Consider the following 18,476-nt stretch of genomic DNA (forward strand, 5'->3'; position numbering starts at 1 on the left):
AAAAAAACGAAACTTTTAGAGAATCGGAGTTTTTGATAAAAAGGCTGAAATTCGAGAGCCAAAAAAAATCTCATCCCTGTATAAAGGTCAACCAGTTTTATCCCAAGGAAATGATTTTTAGAGAAACTTCAGAGGGAGGAAAAGGGACTTCAACAATTTCCCTCCGCGGAAAATTAAATTCCTCATAAAACATTTTAACTTGGGCAAAAAAAAATTTCAGCGGAAATTAGCGGGAAAACTGGAAAAATCTTAAAAAAAGCGGAAATCCGCGAATCCGCGGAAGAATCTCATCCCTGTAATAATATAAGCTATAGCTATGGATTATCTATATATAAGCATTCCTTAAAAAGGTACTATTAAACTTAATTCGGGCATTCAAGCAATGTCTCACAAACATATCTGAACTATAAAATATAAATTGAAAACCAGAAAGAGCAATACTTTTAAATTTAAGTTATATGATAAAAATAAATGAAAGTCTAGCTTTACAAACATTGTAAATTTTTATGAATATTCGATCAATGTCAAATGTGCAGATATAATACCAAAAATATTACACATACATTAAATTTATCGGCCTTGGCAAAATACATTATTAAAAAAGCGCGGATGCATAAAACAAATTTTGAATAATATCAGTTTACAATATCCATCATTTACAATTAAAAATTTTTAATTAAATTTACTAACACATGGTTCTTATTACAATCTCTGTAACCCTAAATAAAATTTATAAATCAATTTTCTATTATATATACAAGTCAAAAAGCATCAAAAACACTTATAACAACTTAGCCAGTTCTGTTATATGTAAATAAAATATATACAAAACAAGCCATTAAAAAAGTCCTGCTAGCGAAGCAAAATATATTATAAAAAAATTCAAATAATGACTTTAAATTATACCAAGATATCTATATGCTTTGATATTTAAGTTTTTACCTTGACAACGCATGTAACAATGAAAAATATATTAATTACTTGAAAATTCACTTCTGATAAAATTTCTATACTAAAGAAATGATAGTAGAAAAAATACTTACAGCTAGCTCATGGCTTAGCTTTTCTATGTTAGATAAATCTTCAGTCGGAGTATCCTCCTCAGGAGGTGAAGAATAAAATACACTTGCTCCAACAATAGAACCACCATCACGTGTTCGGCCTCCATTTAGATTCACGCCAGCTGAACACCAAATCTATCAACAAATTTATTAAAAAAACTAAACAACTAAGCAAAGATAATTTTAAAAAATGTAAGTAAAAAAATTTTATTTTTTTAGGCATGTTTATAGAATATGTCTTATTCTATGAAGCACTATAATACTGTTATCAGTGGATAAATTTAAAAAAGAAGAAAAAAATTTATATGGTTTAGATAATATCATAAGCCTGATTGATAATTACTAATTTTGCATACATAAAAACTGAAACTCTTATTTATCATTCTAACATTATAACTTGGGAGTTCTAACTATACATTGAATTTGGGTTTTAAATTGAAATGTTTATTTCACTATTAGTGGGAAATTATTTTACATTCGTAAAAATTTGTAATTGAACTTTTCCATATAGTATATAATTTACATAAACTTCTTTATTTTATAATTTTTAACTAGACAATAATCTCTTACAACGTAACTTGACTAAATAAAGCATTGTCAAAATACTATAAACTGAAATTTAAAAAAAATTTATTTCAACTTTCATCTAAATCGGAAATTTAAATTCTATAATTAAATTATACGTTATCTCCTAAAACTTCCTAGCTTCATTATTTAGCAAAATACTTGAAAATCTGAATAACAAATGTAATTTTTGAGTAGTTTGTAAAGTTTTCAATAATATATATTGGTAATTATACACCTGCCTTTATCTGAAGCAAATTTTAATTACCAATTAATTTTAATTGCCAATTAATAATAATTTATTTAAAAAATACTTACTTTAATTTATAAAAGAAAAAAATTTAAAAACTCAACAAAGTTTTATAGAATAAATTTCATTTCAACCCTTTCGCAATGGGAGTTGCAATTGAATGTGCTGAGGTTCAGAGCCTCTTTTACAAGTGTCTGCCCAGGGCCGGGGTTTTTTGCCTTTGAGCGTACATGTTCTAATATTTCTTAATTAGTTCTTTAATAATGTACAGTAAAGTAGATTAGCAACATATACTGTATAAATAATCTACTTACTCGCTTTATTTTTTATTTCCTTACGTTTTGTGTTTAAATACATTTTTATACAATTTCTGCTATATTGAGTTTTGTTCAACACTTAATCACTGTAAGTCTAAACACAGAAAAATTTGACGTCTACAAGACGTAACTATGAAATGAAAACTGAACTGCAAACCCAAATAGTTTTTAAAACATTCCCAAACGCTGTCACAAACATGCAATGGCTAGAAGTGAACGAGAAATCTCTTTGGCATGTCGGCATGTCAGCAGGGATATGAAGCTGTTTCTTGCTGACATGTATACGTGACAGTCGGTACAAAAGGATTAAATATTAAAAAAAATATTATTATTAACTGCACAGTGATACAGTGGTCAGATAAAAATTTACACTAAAATTCTTCATGTATTGTTATATAAATAAAATAACAATTTATGAATAAAAAGAATACTGTTTTACTCTTTGTTAAAAGTTATTGGTGTATGAAACAGATCCTTAATAAAATTCAAGCTAGTTATAAGTAGGAATTTCTTTTCAATTCATCAATTTTCAAACAAAATTTATGAAATTGAATGAGCCTCAATACAAAATTATATTAACTACCTTCATTCCAGATTCATTGAATGAGCCTCAACACAAAATTATATTAACTACCTTCATTCCAGGTTCATTGAATGAGCCTCAACACAAAATTATATTAACTACCTTCATTCCAGGTTCTTTATCCATCAAAGGTCTGCAGTAAACAGGAACAGGTACTGGAAAAGAAGGATCAAAAGATAAGGATGTGGGCTCAGCCTCTCCATTACTATCCCCAAGAATTGGCAGACTCCATCCATAGGCTTGCATTCGCCCATCTTCCTTTTTAACGTGAGCTCTGACTTGTTTGTATTGTTCTTTTCTCTCCCTTGCCCTTTGCTGATGAAGGCGTTCTGTTGCTCTATTGAAAGTAATTTTATAAATCAATGAAATTCAATGGTATTTAATCTCATTTTTAAATGCAATGAAAGATACAGTTAAATGATGCACTAAATTTTTATAGAAATAAATTATATGATGGTACAAGTTCAGTTAAGAGTCTTTTTACATAAAGAAAAGGGTTAACTTCCTTTAGGGTTAACTTAAAGAAAATTATATGAATGGTGCTATTAAGGTGCTCGTTCATTGGGTAACTAATTAAGATTTTTTGCTCAAATTTATTCTTTGAAATAAGTTTTTCTAGAATTATAAGTGTTTTTTAAATTTTCTAAAAGTTACTATTAGAACCACAATTACAACTTAAACAATATAAAAATTTGGTAACAATGAAACATATTTCAATTAATGTTATGAAATAAAAAATATTTAAAAATTACTAATTACGTAAGTGACAAATTAAGATTTAATGTCCATATAATTCTCCAAAAATTTTTACAGACAACCTTTTTGGATGCTTTAAAACCTTTTTTTTCTTTCTTTTTTTTCAAAACTAAAAGTTAAGCTAATCTAGTAGAATTTGCCAAGGCTTGACTACTTAATAATCTCATGAAGGGAACCAAGCAATACAAATCAAGGAGATAAGGGAACTTATGTTACTTATTACCATGCTGTTTTCTTTTCTTCCTTTTTTTAAAAAAAAAGATGTTTTAACCAGTAAGGAATTGTGAAAATTTGAAAAATTATTATTTACTTAATTTTTATCAGTTAATGGTATTATAATTACATCAAAGCAATCTTGCTTCCATATTTTTCTTATCTTTCAGAGCTAGGAAAGATTTTTCCATGTAAAACTTAAAAATTCTTATTACTTCTAGGTTGTACACAGATTTTGTTACAACTCTTCTTTTTTTTAACACATAACTATTTTTTAAAGTACAAATTACTCAAATTAAGATTATGGAAGTCGTAGAAAGTGAGTAAAACAAACTAATGAATTATTGCTTAATAGAATGCTGTCGATAAAAAAAAAGCAAAGGTAAAATTTATGCAGAAAATGTTTCATAAAATATAACTTAGTTCTTTCCATCAAATGCATAAATTTTCAAATGTGAGCATAAATACAAAAATGTTTCAGAATAAACATAAATCCTATCAAAAGATAATTGCTTATTTAAAAGAATTACAAAACATATTTCTTTTTTTTTTATACCTCTGTTATGAATTAACTATTTTCTATGATATTTATATTCAATATAAAACTTAATACAATTAATAAATTATAACATAAGTATTACATAAAATAAATCACATTTTGAAACATTTCTCAAGATTCAGAAAGAAAATCTGCAAGTCTGCTCTTAAATCTGTAAAATAACAAACATTAGTAAAAAATAAAGCTAGGAAGCGATGTAAAATGTACAAATTTGATATGTAGGTGCAGACGATTAACACCATAAGAGCCAAAATTGAGAATATCTTGACTGTAGTAAGAAAATACTGTTTTGCTCTTAAATCTTTGATCTGAAAATAGTTACATTGTTCCTTAACTTCATATCATGTTTAAAAAGTTTTCTTTCTTATTTTTGAGTCATCTTTCTCATTTACAAATGAGTTCATTCCCCCAAAATATTAATACTACCAATAAAACTTTAGAATAAAGCCACAAAAGAAAAGAAAAAATCAAAAATAATGAAATTATCAATAAAACTTAAAAAGTTGTTCCTTTCTTTTATATAAATTACTTTCTAAGAAATCCATAATGTAATATAAGTAAACAAATTATTTTATAATTATGTATGAATAAAATCGAAAATAAGAAAATTAATGAATAGGGAGAAAGATATATAAAATATTTATAAACTAAGGAAAAAATGAAACATTTATTTAGCATGGCCTATTAAAATTTAAAAGTACAAAACAATAATGTTCTGATGGTTTTTCTGATTCTTAATTTAAATTGATTACAACAATCATACAATAAAAAGAAATACAGTTAATTCCAATGAAGATTATATCAAAATATGACTGATTAGCATATCAATTGGGACCTAAGGTTTTAAAAATAAACTTAATAATATTTAATAAGAAATGTGAAAAATAATTTTTAACAATATCAACAACAAAAAATTCAGTTTTATATGAAAAGAAAAATTTCTAGATGAAATGATTTAAAACATAATGTAATAAACCAGCCAAAAAATACGAATTGAAAAGTCAAGTGCAAACAGCTGTTTCAATGCAATAGAAAAGCATCATCATCACCCAAAACAGGAATAGAATGATTTATTTATCATTTGTATTGAATTGAAATGATACTTGTATATAGCACTTAACTGATATCTACACATAATTTTTCACTTGGTGCGTATTGTTTTTTCTCTCCATCATATAGTAATAAACTTTATTTGCTATCTTTAGAGTTAAATTAAGAGTAGACTTAAAATAATACCTGAAAAAACAGAGGACCTTATAGGTATAAAAAAACTACCTTTATTTTGTGTATAAATTATAAAAATAAACTAAAAAAAACAACCAATTTTGAAAGGCATATAATTTATTAAAATCAACGTTTCATAACTCTTTAAATATATACAAATATATATATTTAAATATATACAAACTAAACTATCTAAAATTCATGTAACAAGATAAAAAGCTCTTGTGAAATAACAATGCTGTACAGCAGATATGAAAATGCAAGTAGAATTTGAAAATTCAACAGGTTAAATGATAAAATGTGTAACAAGTATACTAATATCATTTCTACATATTGCACAATAACTTCATAAAGACAGAGAATAAATAACATCTGGATGTTTGGAGGTAGTTCAATAAAACTCACAAATCACTATCAAGAAAATCAACACTTTTTCCTTTTTCACCCAATCTAGTTTTCCGGAGAGCATCTAAAGTGGGACTGACATGGACAGATGGTGAACTGTACAAGATTCCTGATGAGGTAGGAGATTTTCTCATTGTTTTCTCTGATGAACTGCTTGAGCTAAATAAACTGCTGAAACTGAAAATACAAAATAATTTTTTTTTTCTAAAAAGTTGGTTGCAATAAGAAATACATAATATCAAATATTAACCACATTATTTTATTAGTCAATAACGAAATCCGGTAACAAAAGATGCATAAAAATAATCATCAACTTATCCAAGAATAACAGATGTATGGTATACAGAATCGCCACTAAATTGCATTAATATTATTTTTTCAAATTTGTCAATAGTTACAGAAAAATAATTCAATATTAAATCTTATTATATGCATTTTATGTTATACATAAAATGCAGTGTGTCCCAAAATTTACAATTATACTTTAAATTAAAATTTGGGAATTTCTTTATCGGTTCATTAAATATAAAGACTAGATTTTAAATTAAAATGGAACCGCATACCAAGTATACACGCATATAGGGTATCCTAAAATACATGCTAGATTTGAATAAAAAAGTGGGTATTATAGACAGCTGGCAATTTAGAGTTTTAAAAAATGAAATAACTACTTGTTTCCATTGCTGTGTCAATCTGATATTGTAATTTCTTGTTTTGGTAATTAGGATTAGCCGTCTAAATCATGTAATTTAATGCTATTGGACTTTTCTTTATTTGAAGTTGAAGATTTTAACAGACAAAATCTCAATCACCCATGTTTTGAAAGATGAAACTGAGTATTATATCAATGAAATTCAATCTCCTTTTTGCAAAGAAATCATTAGTTGTATTTAACTTTTATATTTATTTTGGTTTTTGTATCCCTCTTTATACTTATTCCAGACTTGCCATTGTAGAAAAAAATAGATTCTTTTCTAAATAGATCAAAGCCAATTTTTAATTTCTAATTTATACTTTGAATGTATAAATTCCAAACTTTGGCAATTTTGTAATCACATTTAAAAAATGCATTATTCATTTATGATACTTTCAGATCATGAATTTTTAATCAATGCATAGCCACCCAAACGAAAGACATAAGATCTTCAAGTATATGGTAAAAACTTTGCAGTTGAAAATAAAATAGTTTTTCTTTTCCTTCTTTTTTTATTTTTAACCTTGAGCATTATGTTAAGCTGCTAATGTTATAAAAAAGAAAAGAGTAAATTTAGTTAATCCTATTATTTTTGAGATTCTATTTTCAAAACAACTTCTTAGTTTAAAAAACATATTAATTTTAAAATGAATAGATCTGTGATAAGAAAAAATATGATATGTCAGAAACTGTGACGTTCTCACAGGAAATGATCATAGCTAAAAAGTGCTGGAAACTTCTGGCTCAAACAATAGAGCCCTTAATTACAACTAAAATTGCATAATCTTTCAAATTAAAGCATTTTTTAACGATATTTATAAAATTTATTGCATGAATATCATACATGAAATGAAAAATATCTAAATCTCTTCAAATTCAATACAAACTTTAACAGTCATGCTGTTTTATATAAAAAAAATATTTGTTTTACATAATAAAATAAGTTTCAAATAAAAAAATATTCAAGTAAAAAATAATTTTATTAAAATAAAAAAAATGAAACTTACAATTTTCTAATGGAAGACTGGCCTTTCTTGTCAGTGGCAGGATCATTTTTTGATGCTCTAATCATTTCAGTCCAGCGCACTGCTTCCTGCAATTCCATTAACTTTTCTTTATATTGATTCCGCTCCATCAAAACTCTAGCCATTTCTACACGAGTAAATCGTTTTCTTTGAGCTAGAGGAATTCCCTCCTAAAAAGAAATATATAAATTGCATTTTATTTTATTTTTCCTTTGCTTTTTATTTCTTGAACTCTTGAAAATATCAAATTGTTAATTCTTTTGTAAAAGTATTACAAATTCTTTTATTAAACATTTACAAATTCTTTCTAAAAGTATTACAAACATTAAGACAGTGCAGTGTATCAATCTATATTAAAGAACTGCTTAGTTTTCTTTTATAAAAAATTTATTCACAAACACAAACAGTAACAAATATGAATTACCCGTAACGGGATAGTGAAAAGATCATAAAACAACCAGAAAAACCCCGTAACCGGATATAAGGAAACTCAAATTCCAAACAAAAACTAATCTAAAGAAAACCAACAACTAGTTCTAAAAATTGACTTCTAATTTTATTCTCTGCTTTTATTTTTTTAAATTTATCTCTTTATGTGTTTATTTTATTTTATTTATGCTTTTGCCAGCTATGTGTTTATTTTATTTTATTTATGCTTTTGCCAGCCCATTATTTTTAAATATTTTCACCTTTATTTATGCTTTTGCAAACCAATTATCTTTTTTATATTTTTAAACTTTATAACTCCTCTCCCCTTGGAAGAACTTTTTCATAGAAAACAAAGGAAAAGTTATTAATGAATTTATTTGTGTACTTCTTTAAACATTAGGTTGAAACCAATGCATTATGTTACAATCAAACCATTTCACTTATAGAATTAAATTTTCTAATTGTCAAATTAATTGCAAGATACAATTTTTACATTAGAAGTGATGTATAAATATTAACTTTAAAACTTAAAATTACTAAATTATTTTACGACTCTTGAAGTAAACATTAGTAGACAATTCACTTGTAACTCAATTTAGATATCAAACTAAAATATTCAAAATAAAATTAGAATATAAATAAATATTATAATTTAACTTCACATAAAATAAATAGAAATAAATATAACTATTTACATATATACAAATAACCATTTACAATATCTAAAGACTGAAGCTAGCCAGATTTTTTTTCTTTCAAAGTGCTTATTTTTATCTTGGTATCTCACTAGTTTTAAATCCAAACAATATACTTAACATTTTTAAACATCGTATAATTAAATCCAAACTCAATCTTATTAATATTTATATATCTAAAAAAATGACGTAATTTAAGAACACTAGCACTTTTCTCTATAATCAAATTTGTTTAACACCTATGTTTCATTAGGTATAATCATTTTAAACAATTTCTCAAATTAAATTTTGGTTAGTTTAATTTCAATTATAAACTAATTTCTTTACAAGTAAAATTTTTTTCTTCAAATTAAATCATACATATGAATAAGGAAATAAGACTAATTTGAACATAACATCACAAGATACTGTTTACAATTAAATAAACAATATTTAAAACAAAGCAAAAGAACTAAAGAAATAGCAAAAAAATCTTATTATTTAAATAAAAATCACTTGAAGTGAAATAGTTTATAAAACCTTTCTTGAATAATATTTAAAGTGTTTTAATTTTATAGTTAAAAAACAAAAAATCTAAGTCCTAATTATCGTTTTACTTTACTACTATCGTTTGGCGATTAAAGATCATATTTTCATTATTATTTTTACCTTCACTCTTAAAACGTTAGCCAAATTTAGGGTAATTGGCGAATTCGTAGTGCCATGACTTCCGTAGATGTTAATATTCTTACACCAGTTTTTACTCACCACAATTCTTTTCTTAAACTTCCAGTTCCACTGATAAATTTTTTGGCAAATTTTACCAACTGTGCCAAGTTCCATTTTTGCACCAATGACTGAACTTTTCTTTCCATCTTACTTTATTAACACTGTAATTTTTCCAATTTGGCACACATCTCTTGCACTTATACTTATACTCGTTGATTCAATGATTCAAATTGATTCAAATCGACTCGTTGATTCAAATTACATTTGGCTCTCAAAAGTTTCATCTTTACTTTCATCAGCAAAAACTTTAAGTTTTCTCGAAATCGATTCTTTTTTTGTTTCAATCATGTATCGATAAATTTGTGATCAAAATTATTTGGCGACCATTTTAGTTTAACCCTTTGCGTGACGCTAATTCTATCAAAGTTCTTTTTTCTTTTCCTTTTGGCATTGATTTTTCGCCATTGGCTCATTTTCTTGTCACTTCCATTCTTAACAAAGTTCTTATGAAAGATTTTTACTTGTTTAGCATTTGCTGGCGTTTTCTTTCCTGAACAAAATTGTTCATTCCTACACGGCAAATTAACCACTTTGGTTTCTCTTTTACGTTTCTCTGTAACTAATGCCTTAGTCCACATTTTGTCACCGACAATCTCTGGCAAACTTTTACTACCTTTATTGGAATCAATCTTCATCTTTTCTTCCATAACTGATGATTCAGTACTAACATGAATTTTACTATATTTGCTTCCGAAATCCTTTCAATTCTAACATTTTCACCTTTCTGGCAAACTTTATCATTTTCCACCAAAATCATTTCACAATTTTTCGTCAAACATGTATCTGCATATGATGCTTTTTTCTGGCACTTAGGCAATGCTATTTCTTCTTCTACAATTTCTACCACAAAACTGACTCAATTGACTTGGCAATCATCTTTTTCTTCATTTTTCATCTCAACTTTTTCTTGGAAGATTTGACATTCCTTTTCTTCCACCTCCTTTACTATCACTTTAGAAACATCGTCGAACAATTCGTCTTTTGGTTCTGCACTTTCTATTTCTGTGTTTAGTACACATGGACTAAATTCCAATATATCTATTTCTGCTCCTACTATTTGGTTCGGTTCCTTCCGATCCTCCATAAAAATATTTCTAACACTTTCCATAATGTTTTCATCAAATTTTTCAAACTCCTTACGAAAATAAGCTTTATTTCTTCTTCTTTTATTCTCTTCAAAACTTGGAGAACTCCAATTAGACACTTTTTCAAAAATATTTTCTTCCCAATCTATAATAACCTTATTTACTTTAGTAATTGGTTCCAATTCTTCAGGTACAACTGTTGGCGGGACTATTCTTCTTTTGGAAGTCGATTGGCTTCTTTCAGAATTACTCTTGGCAACATTTCCAGACTTAGTACCACTTAATTTACCAATATTAAGCCAACTAGAATCTAAGTCCTTCAAAGTAACTGATGTTTCGATATCAGAATTTGCTACTTTTCGGGAAACATTTGGCGATATATTTTTATAGTCGGATTGGTGGTTACTATATTTCCAACTTCTATCGTAATTCTATTTTCTATAATCCAAATCTCGACGTCTACAGTATTTCTTAAAATGTCCTATTTCACCACAATAGAAACATTCACGTTCAGATCTAAATTTCTTCATAATACTTGGCGAATTCCATTTCTCATTAAAATGTTCTTCTGGCGATCGTTATTACACGGAATATCTCGTGGATCATACTGAAAATTGGCAATGAGATTTTCTTTAAAGTAATAATAATCATCATCATAAATTTCTGGCCTTTCAGCAGGAATAAGCTGCAAAGCACACGAAAACCAAAGGTCAAAATTTACCCTAAATCTCTTCGCTTTCTGTTCAAAGAGTTCGAAGTATCATCGAATTCCACACTTCTTAGCATCAATTTTAAACATCTCATTCACTAATTTTTTCTTGAGTAGGAAATCCATAATAACAATAGTATTTTTCACCAGTTCTTCTCTTAAATATACGTTACCAATATACGCCACCAATTAAATATAGCTGTAGCGTATCAAGCTATATTAAAGAACTGTTCAGTTTTTTTTATAAAAAACTTTATTCACAAACAACACAAACACTAACAAATATGAATTACCCGTAATGGGATAGTGAAAAGATCATAAAACAACAAGAAAAACCCCGTAACCGAATATAAGGAAACTCAACTTCCAAACAAAAACTAATCTAAAGAAAACCAACAACTAAAAATTGACTTCTAATTTTATCGTCTGCTTTTATTTTTTTTAATTTATCTCTTTATGTGTTTATTTTATTTTATTTATGCTTTTGCCAACCCGTTATTTTTAAATATTTTCACTTTTATTTATGCGTTTGCAAACCAATTATCCTTTTTATATTTTTAGACTTTATAACAGTTATAATAAAAAAAGTATAATGAATGAAAATTGCAATGATTTAATATTATTTAGAGCATTAAATAAAATAAAAATTATACCTCTTCTTCAAACTTTGCCCTCATTTTTTCAGCCTCTTCTTTTGTCTTTTTTAGTTCTTCTTCTAAATCTATAACACGTGTTTTTAATCTCTCTTTAACAGCTTGTAAAGACTTGATCTCTCCTTGCAAAATTTCCATTTCACTAAAAAATATGTATGCATATTTAACTTAAATTTATAATTAAAAAAAACACATCTACCTCAGTGGCCAGTTTCTGATTAGAGCACTAACAAAAAGCACTTTCGTTTGTATTTGAGTATTTATTTTTACATGTATAAACTAATTATTTTTATTCTATACTTAAAAAAAATCTAAACAAATCTCTTTACTCCTCCTTTACACCAGGCTTGTGATATCACAAGAGGAGCAAAATCCTTATTTTTCACCTGCTATTTTTTGTAGCCTGTTTTCCGGCAAGTATAGCAAGGCGAAGAAGACTTTGCCTCAGGTACATGATTGACTCTTTGTGTCATGCGGTTATTTGTGGCCTATTCTTGTAAAGTAGTGTTCATAAAATCAGTAATGTTGTAAATTTGACAAGCCTTTTATCCGGCTTATGACGTCAGAAAATTACTTTCAGGCACCTTTTTTCAATCCTTGTGTAAATAGGATGATAGGGCTGAATTTTTAGAAGATTAAAGCAATTTGTTCACATGCATCTTTAATTAACAAATAAAAAAATTATTAAGCTTGCTCGTTAATTAATATTTGTAGATAATGATTAAACATTTTAATTTGCTTCACTTTGACAGTATCTATCCATGAATTACATAATAAAAAAACACTTATTCTGTATTTATTTTAGTAATATATATATAAAATACAAGAGAATATAATAATGAGTAAGAAAACATTTAATATTGAATGATTTGTCAATATTGGATATCATTGTACCATTACACTATCTCAAAATATTGAAAACAATTAAGATGTAAGATATTTCTGGTTTTAACAGAAGTTTACATTCAAATTTCCAACTATATTCAATTTTAATAACTTTCTAAAGAGTTATGACAAAAATCTTATATCAATGGGTTTAGTAATAATAAATTAATTTTGAACCTCGTAATTGGCTTACTTTAATTACAAAAATATTTCCCTGGGAATTTTGTATTATATTTAGCATGCATGTCACTGATATAGATAAACTTATGTGAATAGTTTATACAACTTACTCAAAATGTTACAGATCTTTTGCTACAGGGTGGAAAAATTTTATCCCATAACTTTTCTAAAGAATCATAAGAACTGTGGCCGTGATATGCACACAACCCCAAAAAAGTTATCTGCTTTATTTTTATGCTTCAAAAATTTAAAGAGGTAGGTTAAAAACTGTATGCTTTAAGTTATAAAAACTAATACAATTTCAGTGGTTTGTACTATAGTCAAAAATATGAGGAACAGTTTTTATCCTGCAACCCCTGAAAGAGGTAACAAAAAGGTTCAATATAAAATTAATTGGAGTAAACTAATACCTTGTTAATTCATCCACTTTAGCAATGAGATCATCTTTCACTATGTTCAAAGCATTCCTAAAAAGAAAGTATCATATTAGTATTAAGATAAAAAGGATGATTTTCATTCAACCCTAAGTAGTAAATATTAGACAGCTAGCATATATATATAAAGCATCACAGGATACAGAAATAGAGATAAATTATAGTGATCTAGGAGTAATGTCTGAAATTATTTAATTGATAATATTAATAAATTCTGACAAGAAACATTATTCTTCAAGTGTCAAAACACAAATCTCATACCTCTGAGAAACATTATTTAAAATTCTTAAATGCTGACGTTTGTGTAAAAAACAATTATCTCTTAAACACTTTGAAGATTATGAAGACATTCAGCTCATCATAAAAAGATGATCAATTTAATAAATGATGTTCATCATTTTAACCCTTAGCATTTGCATTACTATAATCAGTAGTTATACAGCTAAGTATTACTATTATAAGGCTATTACTTATCGCAAAAAGAGTTTTAAAAAAATTTTATCATTTTTTTAAGAGAGAGTAAATTATCTATGACTACCATTTTTTTCTCAGTTATAAAAAGTATTGTTTATTTGTGAGTAAATATGCATATTATAAATGTTAAAAAGTTCTTTTAGTCAAGAAATGTTTATTTCTCTACTTATTTCGCTGAGAAAAGAAAGTGGAGAAGGTATGTATGATAATTAATTTTTTATCTTTTGGAGTTTCCTGGAAATCATATCACAAAATTCTTATAGAGAGCTCTCTCTAATTAGTAGGGCTAATAATTAAAAAAAACTCATCATTTTAATAAAAATATCTTTTATAATGGGCTAAAAATATTTTAACTTATTTACTTCATATGAAAAAAATAATAATACAGTGACTGTCTTTATAATTTTATAAAATACTTACTTAGTTGCCAGAAGTTCATTATTTTCTAAGATTAGATTTTCAACTTCTTTTCCCATTCCTATAGGTAAAGAAATCAAAGTATGTAAAATAAAACAACTTTTCTTCAATTGAATTAAAAAAATATACATATACCAAAAAATCTCTTTTTTTATGTTCAGTTATGGTAGGCATTAAAATGGGAAATTTATCAGTAAAAAATTGTCAGACAATTTTTTATAATGAGAAAAATAAAAGGTAAGAAATTTTTCTCACAATTTAATAACTCTTTTACACACAAAAAAATGTATTAAAAAATTATTGTCACACTTTTTTTTAAAACTAGAAAGAGCTTAACAGTCAAAACTTACTTTAAATTTAAAATTCAAATTTTTAAATAATCTGACGGATAACAAAATCATAACAATAAAGCATTATCTTAAAGTAACAAACTCAATTTATTCAAAATGGTATTGGAGATCGTAAAAATGGATCATTATAAACTTAAATGTAAAACAAGGGGAGTCCACTACCTGCTAATGTGCATTAGTGAATAAAATACACAAACATTTGCAACACAAATTCTGTTTAACTTGCCTCCAATTACGAGGACAAGCTATTGATTTAATGTTAATAATGTATGCTATATCAGTTATATTTAAAAAAAAATACAATTATCAATGCAGAATAAAATATTTTGAACCCAAAAAAGTTTTTTATTATTATTACGTAATGAAAACAACATGAAGACAAAATAAACTAACAAAGCAAATTAGAAAAATGAGAATAAAAAAATTGAACATGCAAAAAATTAAGACCATAATCAGAAATTTTTTTTATTTGTATTAAAAATCATTTCATGTAACAATCTACAATATATTATAACCCAATATTGAGTATATTAATATCAAGCTGAAATTTAAATCTTCATAAGCTGCAGCAGTTACTTTTATGTGTAATCTACATTTTTTTAAATGTCTGCCATCAATATATGCATCTATTATTTTGTGACCGAATTTAATTGGCCCTACTTAACATTAAGGTTGTTTTAATTTTTTTAAAGGCAAAAATAAATCGATACAAATATGTTACATGTAATATCAAACTACATTATTAATATTTTATATAATGCTGTATCATTAAAACTGATTATATCACTAAAAATTTATTGCATTACTAGTAACTACGTAATTAAGCATCCTTACACAATGGTGCGAAATTCTGTATTATCAATGAAAGAAACTAAGAATAGGGTTTAAAGAATAATAAAAGAAAACAAGTTAAAATATGAAGAAATACAAAAAATAAAAATAAATAAATAAAATAAAAATATTTTTGACTGACCTGATAAACCTAAAACAAAACAAAAAAAGATCTTATATAATTACCAACTTAAAAACAGCAAAATAATAAAATAAAATAATAAAAGTTAAAAGAAAAAAATAAATCAAATTTGAATCAATATAATAACTTCAATAAGACTTCAAAAATAAATTATGAAATATAATAAAAAAAATTTAATCTCCTATTGTCAAATTTAAAAATTATTTCATTACAAATAGGTAATTAGAAAGGGAACCACTAAATTATAATAAGTGAATAGGGTATATTGGTAAGCACTTAATACAATAGCTTCAAGGATAGGTTGACAAGCAACGAAAAAAGTAGTAGTTAGGTTTTTGAAGAACAACCCATTAATGAAAATATATTTGTGTAACCACATTTATGCAATGACCTTATATCTAAAATTATTTTTAAGGGTAGCAAAAAAAATTTTTAAAACAAAAAAAATTCTAATTTTTAATAATTTTTTCTCCATTAAATATAAAAGTTATAGAACAATAAAACAATCAGTGTGTCTGCCTATCAATCTGCTGACCCAGCTTGGGCACCGGAAAGGTTCTACTTAGAAATTAAGCTCTCGGGATCAAGAATTTGGTTCAACATGCTTGAGAATATTATAGGGGGTTCAACAATTAGTTGAATGTTAATAATTTTCATAATGTGTAATTGGTACACCAAGCTCTAACATTAAATTTTTTTTTCTTTTCTAATTTAAATTAAGGTTTTACTAAAGTTATTCTTCATACTGTTTTCTTCGCCTAACATTTTTAACATAATTTAATTCAATTTAGTGAATCAACATCACTTATATGTGCTTTTTTTTCTTTGCATAATAATATTTTTGAAACATAAGAAAACTATAGAAAAAGGATTAAGTAAATAAAAATAATAGTACAATATTGTTAAATTTAAAAAAGAAATTAATTTAAAATTGCACACACTTCAGGGTTGCCACTGAGTATTGTTTAAACTGGGTTTTAGAGACAGTAAATAGTCAAAAATCAGGGTTTCTTTTATAAAAATGGGGTTCTGAAAATTTTTGAAATGTAAAAAATGTTTCATAGTGCACAAAAATTGAGTGAAACAAATGATAAAAACTTATATTTTATTATTCTTTCTATAAAATACGAAGTTACTTATACTAACATTTTAAGACTTTTACAAAAAAAAAGTCAAATGATTCATTTTTATTCATTTTAACCATTTATCTTTACTCAGTATTTTATTTATCTGCTGATCAAAATTTTGATACATCACAATGCAACTTGACGAAAATCAAATCAGGGTTTTCTATTTGATATTATAATATGAAAAATGCAATTTTCCACACATGCATTTGATGTTAGGTCACAGTAAACATCAATGCTATTAATCACGTAATGCTATCTCCAAACCTTAAATTTTACAGACCTAAATTCTGACATATTTCAAAGCGTTTTTCAAATTTTAATGTTTTTATGATATTTCCAACCATGCATTATTGGAAAGTTGCCAATTTCAAATCATACATTACAGTTATAAGTCAATTACTAACAAGACATTGCGAATTAAGTGCTGAATTTGCAACAATTTTATTTCATAGCAAATCGAAGCAGTTTTATCAATCAATTATAAACACTATACTGTAATGCCCTCTCACCCATCATGCCTGCCCATTTACGTTACTTTTAAATCCTACTTTCAATAATCCCCTTTTAATGCAGTTCAATGTGGGATTTTTATTGCATTTTCTGTATGATATTCAAAAACTCTCAGTTTCATTAAAGTAAGAGGTTTTATAAAGAACTTCAAATCATGCATGAGTAATCAGTAGATAATCAGTTTTATATTTAAAGTAGTTCGATCACAAATCCATATGGTACTGCAGTTTGATTTTACAGAATAAACAATTTTTTTAAAAATTAATTTTATTTTCAATGTGAAGAGTCGTAATCCTGAATTTATACATTTTATTTTAAGATTCACGGACATTTGACACACTATAATAATCCAGCAGCAACCCTGTCCTTCATAAATTGAGTAAATAAAAAGGTGAATGGAAAAGTATTAAATTCCTTACCAAAGAAACTGTCTGGTGCTACAGGTTGCCAGAATTTTCAGAAGAAAAAAAAAGGGAAAATTTATTAAGTTAGTATATTATTCATAATGTTAGAAACTATACACTGGAAGAGATTAGATATTGATTATATTACAAATTAAAAAATTAAGGTTATTCATTTTCAATATGTTAATGACAGTTATAATATTAGTATATAAAGAAGACAATTTACCAAATACTATGTTAGTACTAAAAGTGTAATACATCACAAAACTTAGAAATATTAACACAAAAGTTTCTATTCAGAACATAATTTTAACAACTCTAACTCAAAAACAAAAACCTGTAATGTAGATTTTGTATTTTTTTAAGTTGAGTTATAATTCCCTTTTTTAAGCAATGAAGTCATTTAAAAATATTTTTTAGAATCTTTCATTAATTTTAAGATCATGGTAATGAAATTTCTTTGTTAATACCAGCTATAAAAAACATAGCTAAACTTCTTAGCTAACCACTCTGAAAATCAACATCTTTTTAAAGTTAAGATATTGTATTCTTCATTATGAATGACTAGATTTATCTTGTGAACACTACACTTTAAATTGCTTGAAAAATAAACATATGCATTAGCTAAATAGAAATGTTAATGTAAGAAGTTAATGAGTTGCCTTGACAATGAATAGAAAAATAAATTTTATAATTATCCCTATAAAATAAAATACCTCAGATTTTTTG

General features: G+C 26.1%; 1 protein-coding gene across 7 annotated transcripts in view; it reads right to left on the reverse strand.

The window, feature by feature from the left end:
* Nucleotides 1-18,476, reverse strand: part of LOC107437970 (C-Jun-amino-terminal kinase-interacting protein 4) — a 52,277-nt gene that overhangs the window by 22,666 nt on the left and 11,135 nt on the right. For 4 of the 7 annotated variants that reach the window (XM_071179893.1, XM_071179890.1, XM_071179892.1 and 1 more), the window contains exons 9-16: nt 17,763-17,780; nt 14,384-14,441; nt 13,466-13,522; nt 11,991-12,132; nt 7,634-7,821; nt 5,933-6,109; nt 2,878-3,112; nt 1,044-1,196 (exon numbers count right to left, since the gene is read on the reverse strand). In XM_071179893.1, the coding sequence (XP_071035994.1) occupies nt 1,044-1,196; nt 2,878-3,112; nt 5,933-6,109; nt 7,634-7,821; nt 11,991-12,132; nt 13,466-13,522; nt 14,384-14,441; nt 17,763-17,780 (1,028 nt within the window). The remainder of the gene's footprint in view (nt 1-1,043; nt 1,197-2,877; nt 3,113-5,932; nt 6,110-7,633; nt 7,822-11,990; nt 12,133-13,465; nt 13,523-14,383; nt 14,442-17,762; nt 17,781-18,476) is intronic. The other 3 variants (XM_043052677.2, XM_071179891.1, XM_043052674.2) reach the window with 1 other exon arrangement.

Source organism: Parasteatoda tepidariorum, chromosome 4 (genome assembly GCF_043381705.1).
Source record: "Parasteatoda tepidariorum isolate YZ-2023 chromosome 4, CAS_Ptep_4.0, whole genome shotgun sequence".
NCBI classification, from domain to species: domain Eukaryota; kingdom Metazoa; phylum Arthropoda; class Arachnida; order Araneae; family Theridiidae; genus Parasteatoda; species Parasteatoda tepidariorum.